The sequence below is a fragment of the Numida meleagris genome, chromosome 6, assembly GCF_002078875.1.
Source record: "Numida meleagris isolate 19003 breed g44 Domestic line chromosome 6, NumMel1.0, whole genome shotgun sequence".
NCBI classification, from domain to species: domain Eukaryota; kingdom Metazoa; phylum Chordata; class Aves; order Galliformes; family Numididae; genus Numida; species Numida meleagris.
Window position 1 is genome coordinate 24979006 of NC_034414.1, and position 20620 is coordinate 24999625.

The 20620-nt window shown below is 40.8% G+C and overlaps 1 protein-coding gene across 2 annotated transcripts; it reads right to left on the bottom strand.

Annotated features, from left to right (window-relative positions):
* Nucleotides 1745-20598, bottom strand: EXD1 (exonuclease 3'-5' domain containing 1). Of its 2 annotated transcripts, XM_021403682.1 has the most exons (11): nucleotides 20366-20598; nucleotides 19710-19778; nucleotides 18715-18766; nucleotides 17105-17238; nucleotides 15657-15724; nucleotides 14359-14445; nucleotides 13725-13829; nucleotides 13522-13602; nucleotides 10187-10330; nucleotides 9272-9463; nucleotides 1745-3145 (listed from the first exon to the last, which is right to left on the bottom strand). In XM_021403682.1, exons 1-11 carry the CDS (start codon nucleotides 20490-20492, stop codon nucleotides 2981-2983), a joined length of 1224 nt encoding a protein of 407 aa, XP_021259357.1. In that variant the 5' UTR covers nucleotides 20493-20598; the 3' UTR covers nucleotides 1745-2980. The 2 variants fall into 2 exon arrangements, with proteins under 2 accessions (XP_021259357.1, XP_021259358.1); XM_021403683.1 differs by lacking the exon at nucleotides 19710-19778.

Below are 20620 nucleotides of genomic sequence, written 5' to 3' on the forward strand. Positions count from 1 at the left end.
TCGCCAAGATGGCGCCCGCGCTGCTGCTGAGGAGGAGGCGGCGGCTGCGGGCGCTGGGACGGCGGCGGCGGCCACTTTCGCTCACTGAGAGGAGAGGAGCAGGGACACGGGGAGCCATGGCGGGGGGGAGGAGAGGCGCCATGGCCAGGCCTGAACAATCGAGCCCCGCACGCCGGCCCGCCGCTTCGGCCCACGCCTCGGCCCCGCCGTCTCGCTAGCGTCGCCGCTGCTGCCGTACGAGCCCCGGGCCCGCGCCGCGGGCGGTAGCCCTGCGCGTAGCCCGCGGGGGGTCCGCGCCCATCGATGCGCTCCTCGGGCCGATTGGTACAGTCTGGCGGTGACGGAAATTGCCGAAGGGACTCGGGCGAAGCGGCCGGGTGAGCCAGCGAGTCTCGCGCGAGGCGGAGGCATCTCTCGCGATGTCTGCGGCGGGAGGCGGATGTACACCGGAAATGACGTGCACTCGCCCTTGAGCCACCGGAAGGGCGGTGGGGCTGCCGGCGGCGGCAGCTAGTGGCCGCCATGAGTCCCTCGGGGCGAGCGGCGGGGGCCCGGCCCCGGGCTGTGGGAAGAGCGCGGCCCCGTGACGGCTGGTACGGATAGAACGGCTGTAGGGTGCGGAGCTGCGTGCGCTTTTCCTTGCTGAAACGTGAAGAATTACGGCAGATGAGCTTAATACAACGTCGGCCTGAATGTGATTGTGAGGGCACGCTGCATTGTGAGGACTGCTGTTGTCAGCACGGCTATCTCCCAGAAACCATTAACTAGTACCAGTAGTCAGTACATTAATGATTTGCAGTGCTTCAGCTCACTCCCTGCTTGGAGACAGCAGTTTGTACCTCTTCACTACGTTCTGTGACACCATATCAGAAAGAATATGGTAGCACAACAGCTTAGAAAGAAAAAGCAAGACTACTTCTACCTCCCCAAAATACTTCCCTACAGTTGTCCTTAACTGCATGCATCCCTACCTACACCCAGCAGTTACATAAGGAAGAGAAGCACACAATTTTGCCCTGGATTACTGCTAAGCTTAGAAACATGAACTGTATCAAGTGCTAGCACAGAGCAGCATTACAAAGAATTAGAGACAATTATAAAATAATTTGTAAAGTCTTCCTTTCTTCTCCTTTAAAAAGATTGTTCTAAGTCTAATGCATCAAGAGTCCCAACCTATTTCTTTTCTCCACATCATTCATAAAAGACAACAAGGGAGTTGTCCTGTTTACCCTGGAAGATTTTGCTGAAGCAACATAGTATCACAGATGTAGTCACTCTGTCCAGCCCCTACCTGAAAATCCCTGCTCTTTAATAGTGTTATTCCAACCAGAACTTTGTCTCTCCTGGAAGAGTCCAGGTGTGCATCTCAGTTTTGTTCATATCCTGCATAAGGGCGCTCTACAACTGCTCTTCTACATCTCAGACTCAACACCTTCACATCCAACTATTCCCAGCCCCCAATATCCGATACCCTGCAACTTTCCCCATTTTTCTGTAATGGGACAGGATGGGCCCAGGTGATTTCAGTTCTGGAAATACACTGCAAGCACTTCTGTGCTGGCTCTGAAGACCTTGCATATTTCATGTCACAATTCACTGACCTGTGGAAATACATCACTGCTTAGGAAAGTCTTGCTCCAGATGAATAATATCACATAGGCCAATGCTGAGAAGGAGCCCAACCCAGCATCTCCTAGCAGACCAAATCAAACAAGTCCCAACCTCCACATAAAAAGCCATAAACAACATTTCAAACTTGTTTTATTTTTCTAAAGTGAGCCAACACAAAGGAACTATACAGTTTAATTACAGAATACTGTTAAAGATTTAAAAAAAATACAAAAAAAATGCACTGACAAAGATCAAACCTTGGATTTTTATTCTGCCACTTCCATAAATAAGCAAGTACACTCACCGTTTCAAAAAGACAAAACACTTGTGGTCTAGTATTTTAGTGAATACCAGACAAAGCGAGTACACTGGAAACAAACAAATTTTGCCTTTATATCTTATTTTTCTTGGGGAAAATGCTAGACGTAGTTCACACTAATTTAACTGCTTTCCCTTACTTTTAGAACAGACACTTCTCCATACACATACATTACTGTTACTGCCTTATCTATATGAGCCTGACACAGCAGTGCTGACAGAGGTGGGCTGCAACTCTATAAGCAGAATGCTGTGTTTGCCAGTTAGCATAAAATAATTGTGACTTGACAGAGACTTTTTTTTTTTTAATCTGTACACCTCTGTTGTTTTTGCCAGCACTGCTGTTCAAGTAGGGTGTGATCTTTTGCACTCTCCTATGCAAGACTTGTGTTAGCTACACCAAGAGACTTATCTGTCTATAAACCAAGCCCACATGGGCTGGCCAGAGCTTTTCTTCAAAAAAAAAAAAAAAGAAAGAAAGAAAGAAAGAACTTTTTCCAAGCAAACCCTTTCTAATCTCAATGAACAGGCATCTTACAAGCTTCTCTATTTACAAAACATATTTGGTTTGGGTAAGAGTTTTACGTACCTGCAACAGTTGAAAACAACACATGAACCAATCCAATTTAAGGCAACGGTCTGATAAAATAAATTAAAATAAAAAGTCAATGGCAAAAACAGCTCGTGGAAAAAAAGTAAGATCTCAAAATAGACCTTAAAAAGTCAGGAATTAGGATTAGAGAGACCATCAACATTTCCCTTCAACAATCTGTTCATCTGTCCTTGTAAAGAGAGGAATTTTTGTTTGGTGCTTCCGCATGGGGAATAACTCCATCTCATTCTTTGAAAGTCCTCAAATACGTAACACAAGCTTTTCAAGTTACCTGTTCCAAAGATTTTTATAGCCAAGTTGAGGTTGTTTTGAGGTTCTCCTACAGACTTGACACTTATTTTTGATTTTTCTTTCTTTCGCCGATAAAGTAGATCCTGACTGCTGATGGAGGTAGTTTGACACACTGCTTCATTCGGGGGGAAGACAGTCCTTGTCATCTCAGTGGGTTTCATCCTTCTGTGGACTTCCTTCATTTAATTCTATGGGTGGTCTGATCAAAAGACCATCCTCATTTATTCTGTAGTCCTTCACTGCTTTCTCCCTTCGCAGCTTCTGGATGTCTGCCAGCTGACGCAGCTCCTTTGGCAGCTCCATGCAAGTGGGCTGATAAGGAAAAAAGAAAAGAAACAGAAAAGAAATCGAAACAATACATATGCATACACATGCTCTACTTTTGTTGGTACCAGATAAGAGCTTCCTCTGTGATTAGGCAACGAAACAGAACAATCGTTTTTTATTACATCTACAGCATGAATTAACTACCTGCTTATACAAACAGTATCTCAGGAGAAAAAAAAGACTCCATCCTTTCTCTCAAAGGCAACCTAAAGGGAAAAATATTAGACCTACTTCACTGTTTACACCTTTATTATGCAGATCTTCAGAATTTAAGTGACATTTTGCATATGGGATTAAGATTTCTCCAGAGGTCTTCTGTACTACAAAGTTATAAAGCCCCAAAAGACTTATGATCAGTTCAGGTTTCCTTGCAGGAGCTACTGCAAAGGCACCTCTCCTGGCTTTTCTTCAAAATCATACTGTTTCTATACAAAACAAACAAACAAGCCTTGTGTAGAAGAAGTCAACAGTTTATAAATCAATGGAACAGCTGCTTAGGAAGTTCATGAAAGGAGATGCCCTTCTTGACATGGTTCTGAGCAGTTCATGAAACACTATTCAAAACATTACATTCAAGGAACTGCTATTTAACAAGGACTGCAATGTTTGCTGTGTTTGTCGGAACATCAAAAAATTCACAATTGCTCTTATCCATATAAAGGGAAATCACATTTAAGTAAGAAAGGTTGCTAACAAGTAGTAAAAGACAGCCAAACAAATTCAATCCTAGCAAGTAGCATAGAGACAGCTTCAAGATAACATACAGGCAGCACAGAGCAAACACGACTTAACAGCAAAATACCACAGAAAGCAAAAGGAAACTGTCAGGACTGCAGAGCAGGGCAACAGAGACCATTCAGCAACAATCCTTCAGTAAAGTTAAAGTCACGTCCAAATGAAGAAAGTAAGGATGAAGTTGCAGAGCAAATAAAAGGCAGGCTAGAAAAAAATGTATACTTTTGCTAAATGTTAGTAAGAAAACAACTTCTAAAAACTTTCTTTAAACTGCAGAAGTACATAGAACATCAGCCACGCTGCTGGGTAAAGCGACTGCCAGAACAGAAAAACAGCATGGGAACAAACGCAACATTTTTTCCCTCCTGTATTTAACATTGAAACATGTAGCAATTGCCACACCAAAACCACTTGTTAAGTGCCTACAATGTTTCAGATCATGCTACAAATATTTGTGCCGATTCTTCAATCACAAACAGCAAGGTGCACGTCACCCGAGATTCCTGAAAAGAAGATGAAATAGCTGAACAAGCAACTGTAGCAACTTGCTTAAAAGCCTGCCCTGATACTCAGGGATGGGAAGATGGTCAATATTTAAAGAAGGTTCATAGGAAGACACAGGAAGCTACATACAGCTAAATCTGATGCCCCTGTCAGCTCATCAGCAGAAACACTAAGAGCAGAATGAAAAATATTCAGGTAGGATACGCCAGGAAAGAGTTATCACAGCTTTTGTAAAGGGAAGGGATGCCTCTCAAAACCTTCATCTAGAAGTTTGCACAGATCCAGAGGAAGGCCAAATAGTTTAGAGATGATTATAGACAAAATAGCAGAGCACTTACTTGAAAACCCCACTTGCAGTCTGTTTACCCATTAGAATTTTCATCCAGCTTCCTGAATGCTGCAGTATCCTACGGTGAGAGGTAACCTATGCCCTCAATCACTTAGGGCCAAGCTGCATGAAAACTCCCTTTAAAAATCACGATGTGCGGCACCACTCACATGCCAATTAGGAAGACTTATTGCTCAAGCATGCAGTTTTATTTACAAAGAATAGACTTTCTGCCATTGCCTGCCATGAACATGCTATCTGGTATTATACACTGCACTGCATCTTACCTACTGCAGCCTCACCTGGAGTATATAGGGAAATCATTTCTGCTGCACATGGATAACGGTGGTGAGCAAAAACTCTGTGGTTCCAAAGCTCTGCTTGTAAACTGTCACTACTCAAAATGCTGCACTTCTATGGGTGTATTTGCTTCTCAACAGACAGGTTCCCAGGCTGCATTTATTTCTTTCAATTTAAGTCCTACCCATCAGAATGCAGTGGTATTTCAAAGCACTTAACCACACACAATACACATCTACAAGGAGAAGAAATGTAATACATCACTCCCTTCCTAGCTCTTTTCTAGAGACAGAGCTGAAAAGGCACAGAAACCCATATAACTTCATGACTGCATCCACAAGGAGAATAATTACTCCTGGCAGAAAGTCACACTGAAAATATGAGAAACAGCATAAATCTTCAGGTTGGGAAGTCCAGGCTGAGTTCTCGCTTAGTGGTGAGGGAAGATTATCACTTTGAGAAAGATGCAGAAAAGTACAGCTGAGGATTTTGATAATGAAGTACTGGAGTTCAGAATGCACTGTTTCACAGCTGTTTTGAGGGTAGAACGTTAGGTGCTTAGGAGGGAATGTCCATTACTCAGAAGACTCAAATATTCCCTGCAGGTGCTGACAAACAAAACCACAGAAATTGGCAACATACAGGAATATCTAAAACCGAGGATCAGTGAGATGCCTTTCCTTTTGATCCACAGGCATTCTCTTCTCCCAGTACTGTATCAACAAGAGTGCTGCATTATCACTTTTTTTTTTTGCTGCTGTGGTCGCTGGAAATGCTTGACCCATCTTTTCCATAACTCTTTCCCAAAAGAAGCTCTTGTCCATGGAGTTGCAACATGCCACCTTTACAGCACATCTCCCCCAACCTGGTGTTTCAGGTCATGAACCAGCTCCTCAGTGCATCTTCTGTTACTGCTGCAACAGCTATCAAATGACAGAAGACCGTGTTTGCACCAGAAGCAAGGTGGAATGAAGCCTTGCTGGAAAGGCTGCCCAGAATTACTCTGGTTCTTTGCCATGTCCAGCAAAACATCTGAAAACAAACAAACAACAACAACAAAAAAAAAACAAGGGGAAGAAAATATGGATGAAACCAGCACTATCACTGGTGAAAAAGCTGTAATTGCTCATGAAAATTACAATCTCTGTGTCAAAGATTCTCTTACATACTCCTTGCACAAAATACATAATTGCTACTGGTTCTGCTCATTCAGGTTTATCGCTGCAAAAGCTATAAAATGTCATTGATCCAGTTTTATTTGTACCAGCTTATCCCCAACCTCTGATAATCTAGGACTTTGTTCTCATCAAATTATTTACAAAAACTTTACAATGAGGAAAAACACCAGCTTCTGGTGAAATGAGCTGCAACAAAACAAACACACTCACTAGCGATCATGAATTTTCAACAAACAAGGCACTGGTACCTGCAGTTATGCACAAGTCTGAAATCAAGCACTTCTGAGTATATCCCAAAGCCACCAGGATGTTCTGACCTGGCAGGTGTTCTGCATTTAACCAGAAAGTGCTTCCTGTGTTTTGCCACTACTGAGGCCTATTAGAGTACACAGGAACTTCTCACTGAAGAGACTCCCCTGAAAAATTGACTATAGAGACTTGGCATGCAGAGGCTCAAAGAATTGCAAGGATAATTACATTAATCAGCCTTATTCACAGCTGTCTTTCCTCAACTCTTACTACATGAAACAATCGATAAAGGCAGTTGAGCAGGCTTGGCTTTCCTCCACGAGGATGCACACTCACTTTTTCTTCTTGCTATTTCTGAGACTAGGAACAACAGAGGGCACGTTCAGTCTGCTCCCAGAGACAGAATCCCCCAATTAGACAAATTACTAACTGGCCCAGTAGTCATCGTTCAACATTATTGGTTGTTACTCGGCATCATTCAATTCACAGGCAGCCTCGGACTGGAAAGCCAAAGCACCTTTTTTCACCAAGTACCTCCTGATACTGTTGTAATACACAATAGTTGTTGCCATGATGAATTTCTGGATTCTGGCAGTGACCCAGGAAAGATTAGCAGGATGCTACAATGCTAGACCAAGCTGAAGTTCAATGCTTGACATTGTTATCTCTAAGACCTGTGTCCATGACAGGGGAAGAGCAGCCCACCAGCCCAAAAAGGCGGGGGGGGGGAGAAGGGGAACAAAGAGGGAAAGAAAAAAAAACCAAACAGCAGCAACGATCTGAGGAGGAAAACTAATTTACTAATTATAATAGCAGAAACACAAGATAATTGTGACTGAAGCTAATGAATGAAATAAATGAGAGAGTTTCTGAAAACCAAGGTTCTTACGCTGAGCCACCAGGGAGCAAAGAGAGAGAGTCTCATGACTTCCAGTCAGTTTTATCCTTCCCACTGACTGAAAAATGGAAACAGAACAGCAAAGTTTTCTGGGAGCTGTACACTTCTATACATTTCTTCTCTTCTGAGACTCACAGTGCACTACACGATGTGGTGATGTGGAACACCACTAACAAAAATCATAAAACCACAGCAACAAAAAAAGAGAAAATACATTTAACTAAACAAAGGAGATTTGCTTGGGGTTTAAGTATATATATCAAACAGGTTTTTTCTTGCACACAAGAGTTTCATTTGTGTGATTATCTTGCAAGATACAGAAACAGAAAATGATTAACAGCGAAATTATGTTGAAAATGGCTACTTTACTGTCCATACTACATGGTTCTTCTCAAATGTGATATTAAATAGGTCTTCAAAATGCCATTTGAAGTGCTCAGGATCAAACTAATTCCTTGGCTAATCTTATGGAGTAAATGGATTTACAAAAAAAATTGGCTTCAGCTACCATTTAAAAATTCTCCAAACAACCCAGTGCTAAGGATTATTTTATCCTCCTTTCACTTTTTAAAGATTGCCCTTTTCCCTTGTATCCCTCCTACTTTTGCATGCATTTTACACTGGAAATTCTGATGTCAAGCTCTTTTTTTTCCTCCATGAAGCATAATTAAACTTACGTTATTGAAAACTCTTAAAAAACAACAACATGTTTTCAGATATATTTACCCGTGAAGCAACTGTGACCTCTTGTGGTTATGTAAATTTATCTCCTATTACTTCTTTAATAATTGGATTTACTACTCTGAGCCTTCATATAGTACCCAAAGGATTCAAGTCCAGGACTGAATGCTTTGTTGCACCAGGAAAAGAAATAATTTCATTCTCTAAGACAGATGTGCATTCACTTTTCCTAATAAATTTTTCAAAATATTTCAACTGCAAAAATGAGGTAGTGACATGATCTAACTACAAATTAGTTCTGGCCCCTCATGATGAATGAGGATGTCTGACCGTTCATCTTTTTCTTTATTTCAACAGCAGCAGTATCTTTCATAGTCATTGCAATCCCTGCTATGATTTCTTCACTAAAGACACTGAAAAAGACCACATCAATACCACTGTCTATTTGGTTTGTACGTAACTGTTCTTTCCATTAGCAAAGCAAGTCAAGCTCCTTAGCCAAAAAAATCCCACACCTCTCCCCTTTTAAAGATGACCAAGGAATTACAGAAGAGTCCACCACCAACAAAAGCCACTCCAAGATACTTGGATCTGTGTTTATGAGACAATAGTACTGGATTTATGTAAGTAACAATGAGAAATGTTACCCGACTCGTTTTTTTTCTTTTTTTTTTTTTTTTTAAGATAACTCAGAAGAGAGGAAATTGGGAAGAAATAAAAATCATTGGGCAACAAAAGACAACATTTCTCAAAAACAACAAGTATATTCAAAATAACATAGCAGCAATGATGACATGACTGGAGAAAAATAGAACAAGTCTTGGGGAGTAATGTCTCCTACCAAAATAAAGCAAGTCTGGCAACTCCAGATAGCAGCACTTCACAGCTGCCTGTCTCTTTTCATGTCCACACCCACCCACAATCCACTGAGCCCAGAAGTTCTCTGTCTCAGACTAGAATGAACAGAATGCATATACGCCCGTGCCTTAAGGACTGTAGCTCACCATCTGCAACACAAACTTAAGGTGGATTTATGCTAACAGACTGACATGAAATGCAGCTAGATAGATGTAGACACTATCACTTCTGCTACTGAGCACCAAAAGCAAGATATGTGGCATAAAGCAGAGTGTACACCTGCAGAAGAGGAAATGACTTTAACTAGGTCTTCCAGAGTTTATCCATACGAGCCTTAGATCAATTTCACTGAATTGAGAAATAAGCTAGGACATTCCTACCTTTATGCTCCCAAGGTGATCTTCAGGTCCATTCTGTGAAGTATTTAAATAAGCGCGTACCACACCTGTGAGGTCCGACATGAAGTTATCCATTAGAGACGAGTGAAGTAGCAGAAGGCACTTAGCCTTCAGAGCAAGTACTTGAAAGACAGAAGCTGGAAGGGGTCTCAAGAACCACATATCAGGATTCTCCTGTGGATCCCAATGCAAACAAGAAGTTATTTAAGTATAAGAATGGTAACAAAGCTATTCACCACATCCCTCAGCTGCTGAATCTCCAGATCCTGATATCTATTTCAATGCAACAGAATGCTTGCAGCTTCTAAGACCATCTGCGTACAACCTTGCAGATATCAGAGGAGGTTTGGGAGGAGGAATTGCTTAAAAAACAGTAACGGGAAAAAAACAACGCACATCTATTCCAGTATTTAACACTAGGTTCTCTCTCACCTACCTGTCTGAAACCAGGTAGGATTCCTAAGATATGGTAAATGCCACTGAACCACCACTCTAATTTTTCCATACTCGTAGCACCGGCATCAGGTTTTCTCCTTCCCTACTTGATTCAGGATTCATTTTAACCAATTTGCTGTTGGACTAGGTTTCAGAATTGTTTTGCGTATCGTAATATACTTGACTATTTCTTACCAGTTACACATAATCTCTATTGCACAAGTTTTGTGTTTCTTTAATACCTCAGTTTCAAATGAACTATTAGGAAATACTAGCAATACTAGAAATACTGCAGCTGAAGCTTGCATCTGTCTCCCAAATGACTGTTACAAAATGTCCTTAACTACAGCAATCTGACTACGAAATAGTGCCGTGCTCTTAAAAAATAAAATACAAATCTGTAAAGGGGCAAAGCACAACTCACAAGTCAGTTTTCAGAAGGTGCCTCACTAAATCACCCACCAAAGCCATTTGCTGCTTGCACTTCATGAGGGTATTCCATCTGGAAGGTATCTTCAAGTGCTGCATCAGACACTCCTGTAATGTGCAAGTGCGGTGTGGAAAAAAGCCACCCGTTGCCACTGAGAACTGCAGAACATCAGCAACCTGTCATGGAAGGTATTCATATGTCACAACCACTATTTGTTAACCCAAAGCAAAGCAATCAACAGCCAATAGCACTAACTGTGTGGAATGTTGTTTGCTCATTTCCCATCCTGGTTTTATTCATTTTGCTCTTTCCAGTAAGAGCAGGAATAGACTGCAACTCTCGTCTCTAAACAGGGAACGCAAAGATGAGTGGGACTATTAAAACAGGTCCAATAGCAAAGGCAAACAAGCTGGTATGATGTACTATTAACTAAATCTGCCTCTAAGGCATCAGCTGCTTTCTCTAAGAGAGAAGCCATATATTTACCATGCCTATCAGAAGAAATTGCTAAGCCAATCCACTTGAGCAAATTCCCAAGGAATAAAAGACTTTATAAAAGTATTATGAAGAAAATGCAAAATGTTAGTGTTCCATAAGTAGAAGAAATAATCTTGGACTGAGGAAAGAAATTATGTCAGACCTCCAATGCTCTATAGTAGGACAGAGAATCTAGGACTGACTATACTTCTGCTAGGCTGAGTACATTGCTGTACTCCAGATAAGTCTACAACCACCAGTTGAAAAGTAGCAGAGAATATACACGGAGAAAGGAACTGCAATAATTCAAACTGATAACTTCACTGAAAAGAGGAAAACCAAGACCCAGATGAAGCTGATCTTCACTAGATTGTAAGCACAAATAACCAGGTAAAGAGAAGCCTTCCAGTAATCATTACTGAGCAGTCATTTTTACTGTAGTTCTGAACACTACAAATTTCATCAGGCTTTTTGCTCTCAGTGGCCAAATGAAGATGAAGAGGAACCTAAGGAAAGACTTTCTGAAGCAGTTACTTTACTTTACTCACAGTAAAGACAGAGGTGTTCCAGTCTACACAGATATATCCCACTCTTCTGGAAGGCTAGAGTTTCTAACTAAAAAAGGTCAATGCTTTCCAAGCAAGAAAAAAAAAACAGATAAATATTTAAACAAAAATGAATTAATCTTTGCAGTCTTTTCATAAAAAGCCTAGTCTGAATCAACATGGTTATCAAATAAATTTAACAATGAAAAGAATGTTTTAGTTCTCATTCTGAGAATCTTAGTCACTGCATGCTAATGGCTTGGATTTCAGGGCAGAAACAGAAAACCACAAGCTAAAGAGGAGTTTATGCGCATCTGTGGAACCAGAGAGCAACAGTGAATACTTCACTTGTACATTTTATGATTAAATCTAGTGTGGATCTCTATCTTATGAACAGACTAAAGTTGTCACTTTTTCTCTATTCCTTCAGTACAAACTTTTAGGAAGAATTACAGTATTTCATTTCATAGTAAAGAAATATGCAGCCAACAACATTTTAAAACAGGAAGGGATTTCAGAGCACGAGAATGCTCTAATTTCATGATGCAGCACACAAATGTCAGACAAAGCAATGCTAGAGATGTAAGCACTGACAACTGTCAATTACTGTGCAGCTATTTATGCTGCTACAGCCCTGGGGGAACACACTCATGCACCCAGAGCCAAAAATGAGATAGCAATATTAGACTCCCAAAAATATTATCAGTAAAAGCTACTTCAAGAGGTGATACTCAAGTACTATAAGAATACGAGAGGTTAAGACAGACAGTGAACATCAGAAACCTTTCTCTCACATGCCCTACGAGTTAAGTAAGTTGCTTATTACAAGCCACAAGCAGTTGCAGCAACTGGCCAAAACCAGGAGTAAACAATACTTCTCAAATAATGCAGGCAGAATACCATCTAATCCAGAGTTCTTCACTCCACGGCTGTGTTTTTCAAGCAGTCTCACTTGCACATGCCCTTGTGCACAAATCCTGTTCCAATTTTATGACAAGCTTCTCTGCATTAAGTGCTTCACAAAGAGCATCTCTGACAGTTTGCTCAGAGGTATTTCCAGTTACCTTCTCCAGAGTAGTACAGTCGATGACACCTTACTTCTGCAAATTCAGGCATGCCTCAGGGCAGCCAAAACAGAACTGTTTCCTAGCTTACTTATATTAGAAGTAGGATTCGGGCAGACTCAGATCAATTAATGAGAGTACTTGAATGTAAGCCTAAAGATCTATCAATGCAAGAAAAACATACCTGTCAGCTCATACCAAGTCAACAGACCTACAAGAGCAATTTTATGTACCACAGAGGCCCTAGCATGGACAGGTCCGGTTAGTTATTTCCTCTTTATCAGTTGTATGTTCTAGTCAGTACGCAGTTGTACAGTTGCATAGTCAGTAGTTAGCAGCACTTGGTAGGGATTTTCTCCTTGACCTTTCTCATGCAGTCAAGACTTAACACTGACTTTGACTGATATTTGACTTGTAATAGAATACTAGAATTCTTAGGAGCAGGAGGCCAACCTAACATCAGAGAGGGACTGAAAGAAACCTCTGCTCTATAAAATTTACAAGGACGTAACCCAAGCTAGGGCTCTGAAGAGCTACTACAGGCAGTTGTGTTTATAACATGAAAAGTCAGTCCACAGGCAAGGACAAGTCTAACTAAGAACAACGTATTCGTGCCCATGATGAAATAGCCATTATTTTCTTCCCTGAAAAGGCTCTAATTTTCACTCTAATTTTCCTGTTGGTCACATTTTAACTACCGCAATTACCACAGCCAGCATCAGCAAAAGCAAAGATTTTTGTGGTAAACTGGCCTGTTCTCTTGCTTCCACAACTGTTTATTAACAGACACTCCAATTCCTGGATAACTGCAGTCTGACTGTTTCCTACACTCGTGAAATGATCAGAAAGCTTAACAAGGAATATAAAGTCCCTGGTCCTGTTAAAGTCACAGTCACTTCACGTTGTGTCAAGTTTCATCGAGACCTGTTGATACATCTTAAAAAACATTACTTTCTTCTTTGCTAATGTGAGATACTAACAATCTTTTTAAATGGGAATTTAGAGACATTCCAAGCATCTCACATAGGTTGAGGTTTCTCTCAATAAAGATAAAAGCTTCTTCTGTGAAGGACATTTTTATATATTTTGATCTACACAAGAAAAAGCTCTAAATAAAGCTATCAGCCTTACCCAGCAGTTCTAAGCTAGAAAAAAAAAATACATTTAAACAGCTCAACTATCACATTCTAGTGATGTTAAATCTTCCCTGATAGAACACTAAATGAAGTTAAATTTTCTCTTATTGAAACTTTTGTTCCCAACCCAATATCTGAAGAGTACCTGTGTATCAAAGACATTGACAAGAAGGACATTGTACTGGTGAAAGAGGCAGTCTGAGATCCAACGGCAGTCATGCATGACCTGGAGCAAGAAAGAGCTGTCAGACAAGTATGTGTTCAACCACAACTTTTTTGGTGATCAGGACACACCTATATACACAAACTCTACTACCTTAAATGTCCTTACACCCTCTCCACCCTTACCTTCAAGATGTTTTTATCTTCTAGCACCATTTGTAATCCATTTGTGAAAGCTTGAGGTCCCAGAAGAAAAATATCAAATAGAAAAACACGGCTCTTTGTTGCCACCTACAACAAATCGAGTTGCAGAGAAGACAAGAGAGGAACAAAAGAACGTAGGAGAAAGTGCACTGTTACATACGAGACAATCTCTCATGTAAAGGTTTGCATTAAGGGGAGCAGGTTCAGCTTCCTTAATGCTAATCTATGAGAAAGTCTTCCTTTTTTAGACATGCTGAAATACCATAGCTAGAAAGAACGATCTAGTAGCCTACTATACACATCTTAAGCCAGCATTTTGAGACACATCAAAAATAAACCCTAGCCAAAGTACTTTGAATAAATTCCTACAACCATTATGGTGACATTTTTCAAGAACATCATGAAGCAAAATTCTCATGCTCATGACATTCCTTTTGTTTTCAAAAACTGCTACCAAAAAATAAAGGACACAATTTTCCACCACACCATTCCAGATACACAAAGTCTACATTTTGTGGCCTGCATTTACGTAAGTCTTACACACAAGCTAATCCCAAAATGTTTCCCAGTTTTGCTGCTATGTAGGGGCACTCATTAGAAAACATCTGCTTCTTACCTGAAGCCATGAGAGTTTTCCATGACAACACAAATTAACACCTTCTCCAACTACACTGATAACATGCTGTTGTTTCAGGTGCAGCACCTAATGAAAAATAGGGATAAATAAATAGTGCCGAGGACTGATAGGCAGAGAGACAAACAGTAAAGTGGGATTTTTCTGGTCATGATCCATATTTAAGAAATGTAAATACAAATCACAAACAATAAAACGCAAGCATATAGTGATCCACAAGAAACAGACACAGTATCAGTCCAGTTATAGACATGGCGTTACAGAAGAAGAAACAATGATAGATTTAACAGAGATCATGGATTAACTAAAGAATATAGACTCTCCCGATCTCCTCCTAAGAAATTCTCTTAAGTAGGTTTTAGGAACTTCCTCAAGATCACAAAGGAGGTATTCCTTTTGGATAAAAAAAACAATAAATCATCTTCTAAAGTATAAGAGAAAAAACTTACTCTCACAGACCCTAGAAGTTTCCAGATAATTAAGATAAACTAACCCATACTGCACATGCAATATGAAAGGAGCAGAAAAAAGCCAGCTTCTTTTCAAGCAAAAATTAGATTCCTCTGCAAGCAGGGAAATCTTCCCCTATGGCTAAAAGGCTATTTTATCCGAACATGCACTACACATACCATAGTAAGAACCCAAATCTTGCAGCTGATTTAGCTGCAAGACAAAATGGCATCGAGGATGTATGGCATTGCTGGTCTAATTCAGACCTAAAAACATTATTAGGTTTAATAAGTCTATCATTGGTTCTGAAGCAAAACCTTTCTACCAAATTCATTGATGATGTTACGCATGATTTAAAGAAAAAAAAAGCCAAGGTCCAGGCATTTCTAAAGTTCCAAATGCCCATAAAAACTGCACTACCAATTCTCTCTCCAAACACCAACAAGTACTAGTACCATTACCTTTTTAAGTAATTCCTCAGTAACTAACAATACTGACTCCCTCACCTCAGTTCACAGCTGATACAGATTCTGAAAACCATAACCAATGCTCAGTGATGCTAATTCCTATCTGCTGCAAACTCATGTGCACTGCACTCTTTCCATGCATGTATGTACAACTTAAATATACCTTAATGCCACCATGGATACCATTTCTACTTGACTTAAAGAAGCCAGTTAATACTTAGAACTCAAATTTCACTACAGCCTGCAGGAATGATTTCCATTATAAGACCTCATGGAGCAACGCTCATAATCCAGTACTGACAATTAGAACAGAGGAGGCTTTAAAGTCATACATGCTGCATAAAAGCAGCAGTTAATACTCACTGCTGGGCCAAATTTCTGCTGGAAACAATCAACAACTGTATACTCTACTTTCTCTTCCTCCTCATTTCCTAGAATGAAATTCAAAAAAAAAGTAGATGTTTCTTCTGCTTGAATAAACACAGACAGTATGTATTTCAGTTATAATACCACTCCAGTTCAGCAGTTCTTCCTGAATTCACATAAATTCTTCCTGAACACACATAAACAGATCATAGAATCAGAATTGCAGATCACAGAATGGTTTGGTTTGGAAAGGATCTTAAAACTCATCCAGTTCCAATCCCCCTGAGGGAGGCAGAGTCACCTTCTACTAGACCAGGCTGCTCAAAGGCCCATCCAAATTGGCCTTAAACACCTCAAGGGATGGGGCATCCACAACTTCAGATTACTAAACCGTTTACTTTGGATGTGTATAGTCTTCAGCATGAGTCAAAATTCTAACATTTTCATGGAAAAAATGACTGCTCAAAATTTGCTGGTTTTTTTTTTGTCTTTGTGATGCATAAATGAAAAAGAGAGACATTTCAGTTGAAGAAATTGTATCTGTTAGAACAGCCCTAATTCCAGGCATTCCAGAGGAGGAGAAAACATGTAACAATGACAGAACTAACAGACGATGATACCACAGAACACCAACAGCTAAGTGACCAAGAGCACTAACAGAATCGAAGACCAATATTTTTGAACACCTGCCTAACAACGTCTCATGAACAGCTAAAGAAAGGCTTTCAAAGATTTTCCCTTCCCTCTTCATGCACCCATGACAATGCAAGGACAACGACCCAAAGTGAGATTCCATTCAATTTTAAAGATCATAAGACAAAACTTTAAAAGCATGACAGCTTTGCCCATTTTCTCCTCCCACGTCTGAGGTAAATGCAAGTAACCTTCCTTTAGCCTACACAGGCAATAAGTGCTTGTCAAGGCTCTACAAGAACAGTGAGCCTATTACTTCTTAGTCCATACCTGTGGTTATACACAGAGCCGGAATCACTCAACCAATTCAAGGCAAGCACCTTTCAAGCATAACAGCCAGCACAATACCAAAGAGCATTAGCCTTAATGAGCTTTTGTTTACTTGTCATGCCACATACATTTCAGGGACAAGTATAAGATTAAACAACCACCAGAGAGGAATGTTTACCAACTGAAGCACTTTGACATATCCAAAAGATCAATTACGCTACTCGGCCACTTTTACTGTTGATGTGAACCACAGGATAAACATTCTTGAAAGCAGAGGATTTTCTTTCTTATGTTGTATACATATCTGCAGGCAAAAAGCATGTCTGCAGATAACAAGCTCAGTGCCTATCTGTCCGTGACCATTGTTCTTTCAGAGCACAGCCTGTCCAGATAACAGGCAAGCCAAGAAACTGCAGCTTCTAGGGAAGATACTGGCGGACTAATACAAACCAACTAAACTGCTTGATTAACATTCACATTACCCGGGAGGGAGTTCAGGTTTAAGCTGTTCAAGGCTCTGAGCTGCCTCTCTGGGGAAAAGCATGGAGAAGTCCATGGGCCACCATCTGCTGTTCCTGTGTCTCCTCCTTTGTTCTCCTCAAGAGCTGAAGTGCACCTGCAAAGCAACCATACATACATAGCACAGAAGTAGAACAATACATATTTCACTAGGATTGGATATCTTAACAAGGAAAAATTCTTCATGCGATGCCATCCACCCGCATCCAACAATGAACCGCTTACACACGAAGCAACTTCCTAAACCAATGTGCACAATTCTAAAGGGAGAATTTGAAGCTACCAAACATAAGCTTATTCTGTCCACAGGACCTTTATTTCACATGAAATTTGAGATATGTCTGAAAGTAAAAGGTGAAAACAAAACCTGAACAGATGTTCACTGCAAAGCTCAGCTATGAAGGTTTCAAGGGAGGAAAGAATTACAGGGAATGAACTGCCTGACATAAGCCCAAGACCCACACAGCTTAAATATCTGCAAATCTTTACACTGAATCCATAATATCTGATCCATGATTTAATCACTATAACTGAAGGCTGATTTTACAAGTTCATAAATATGTAAAACAGTTATATCCACTGAAACTTCACTATAATTAGAGGGAGGCTATTAAATAACACGGAAATAGTAGCAAGTCAAGCCTAAAAAGAGAGTTAGCGAACAGTGATCTACCTAAAACATGTTGCATATAAGATGCTTAATTTCTACAACAGGACATTCCAAGACTAGAAAAAGTACTTCAGAGCAAAAGACGGTTTATTAGTAAACGTTTTTTTATACTGATATAAAACCATGCCACTATGATTATAGATTTCCTGTCTTGTATATCCCTATCTTAATATAATAAAACATCAAATAACTCTCTGATCAATATTTAGAGACATCTGAAGACTCGTACGTCTAAAATGGTAAAGGATTAATATGGAAATAAATCTGCTACACAAGTGAGCATATTTAAGTACGTGCGTGTGTATATTTATTCAAAGCAAAAAAGAGACGACAGTAGGAAGCAAGAAGGCTGCTGCTCATCACAATTTCATACGCTCACTGTATTTTAACGCTGTTTGATAGGTACCACATTCTTGTCTTACAAGGAAAAAAATATTCAGACGTGGTCTTGTCAAAAGACTCAAAGCAAAGCCATCTAAGAACAGGAGACTGCAGGAGTTTGAAGCGTAATTTTACCAGCTTCCTAAAGCTACATTTATGTAAGTTTCAGAGCAACCGTATAAACTTAACTCCCAAATACAAATGCCTTGGAACTATTCAACACACACAGAAGAAATGTTCATGGCAAACTCACCCTGAAACCACAAACAAATCAAGAAAATTTTACCTAGGAACATCAATGGGAAGGAAAAAAAGAAAAAATAAGCTACGTCCTGAAAAAGTCTTTCAAACCAGTGGAGGCCTGCTACTCATCACTTTGTCGACCTCTTTCGAAGATAAATACAAACTTGGCACAGCTGGGTTTAAACACCAGTAAGATATTAAATGCAGATGGTGGCCTCCCTACCAAGTATATTCCCACCCCACCTTTTATCATGAAAGGAAGGAAATACATCAACATACTTTGACAGCACTGCTGTTCCCTTGTCTGAATCCGGTTCATCCAGCAATTCCACTGCAATAAAAGTAAATAATTTATATTCTGGTGCTGACCAGCAAGTTTTTGACAATTATTTCTCAAAAAAGGAGAAATATACTAACCACCGTAGGACATGGCCATGCATGAAAAAAAAAATCCCTCAAAACATAGAATAATTTTTATCTAATTCTGATGTAGAAATTCATATAAGCGGTCTGTAAAAAAGTGTATTTCAGAACTTTAGCTAATAGCTTAGCATCCCACCAAAACCAAAGTCAATACTGAATTACAACTAATTACCTTATATACAGGTACACAGATACAAGGGGAAAAGGCAGACGGACACAGTTAACCACTTGATAAGTCCAATAGTTGCCCTCTAGCTACTTCCTCCTCAGCTCACTGTTTCCAAAGCAAAGCTTTACAGCAGATACCAACAGAAGTGCACAGGACCTTTATACGCTGGGAACAATTTATATGATCAATTCCATATTTTTATCATTGGTGATTCACAAGAAGGCTTGCATAAGCAGACCACTTAGTGGAGACTACCTTCACCTGTGCAAGTGAAAGCAAAGCCAAATTAACTAGAACATTCAGTAATTTTACTTCCCAGCCTCACACAAAACACAAGAGTATAACACAATGAACGTGTAATTACTCCTTCTACCTTCAGGAAGTAAACAGGGAGCACACGCATCTGAACTTCAAGCTGTTATTTTCATTAGTGGCCCTACTGAACTGTTTATTATTTGAGTCATATGTTTTAATGCAGGACAGTCACAAGACCTTCACAAAGTGGGGAAGTAGTCTTTCATCAGCAAACAACAGTGGAACAAAAGTTGTGTGACTTATACAGCACTGATTCCTACTGGCTTTAGTTGAAAGTTGTGCAACTGAGGAATTCAGCAGCAAACAAAACCGGACAGCTGAACCAAATGCATGTGACCGTGTGCCTCAGTACTCATTAAGGCCTCACCATTGACTATTTCTTGGCTGAAAAACACCTTTACTCCTGGGGAGCTCCTGCCAGTTTCCAAGTTCTTCACTGCATAAGGGAGTGGAAAAAATAAAGACACATGGGTAAATGCTTATCATTTGTAGAACAAAGCAAGACGAGAAGACCACATAGTTCTAATAACTCAAAAAAAAAAAAAAAGCCACCCTAAAAACGCAAACAATAGATTGGGTATTTTAAGCAACAGTTCTGCCACCCTACATAACAGGATTTCTGTACAACAGTTCTATACACCTAAAACTCAAAATTCCAATCTGCTATGCTCACGTAATCTCAAATCAGAAAGTTCAGACTGACGCAGTTACTCTTAAGTTTAGGGCTGCGGTTTATTCATCCTAACACGTTTTGGTGCTGGGGAACCACACATTTGCTCCACTTCAGCCGGGCACTGCTTTGGTTACTCAGCAAGCTGGCCGTGCCCTGCGGGGCCAGGCTCACACTGAGCCAGCTTACCCACAAGAGAACGAAAGAGGAAACAAAGGAGAAGCCCTCAGTCCACGAGGCACCGCCCCGCCATCAGGCAGGTTGCCGCGGGGCCGAGGCACCCGACGGCCCCGCGCCGTCCCTTCAGGGGCCGAGGCGGAACAGGGCGCACGGAGGCCGCGGCCAGCCCTGACCTGTGTGCAGGAGAAGGCCGCTGCCGAGGCAGACGTGCTGTAGCACACCCTGGAAGGCGCCGCACGTTAGGGTGAGTTTGACCCTCTTGCCCAGGGAGGCCTCGAGGCGCTGAGAACTGAGCGCCATAAAGGCCACAGCACAAACTAACACAGAGAACAGCGCGACAGCGGCGCCAAGGCCCGCTCAGAGTGCGCGGGGGCGGAGCTTCCACAGCCCACGCCCAATCCCGGGAGCTCACCGCACGGAGAGGGCAG

Bases quoted from the DNA above. Each gene is read 5' to 3' on its own strand.
- EXD1 (XM_021403682.1), bottom strand. From the start codon at position 20,492: ATGGCGCTCAGTTCTCAGCGCCTCGAGGCCTCCCTGGGCAAGAGGGTC. The intron at 17,239-18,714 runs GTATGTTGATGT...GTTGCTTTGCAG, and splicing joins GGAACAGCAGTGCTGTCAAA to GTGCACTTCAGCTCTTGAGG. The intron at 15,725-17,104 runs GTAATGTGAATG...ATTTCATTCTAG, and splicing joins AAACCTGAACTCCCTCCCGG to GAAATGAGGAGGAAGAGAAA.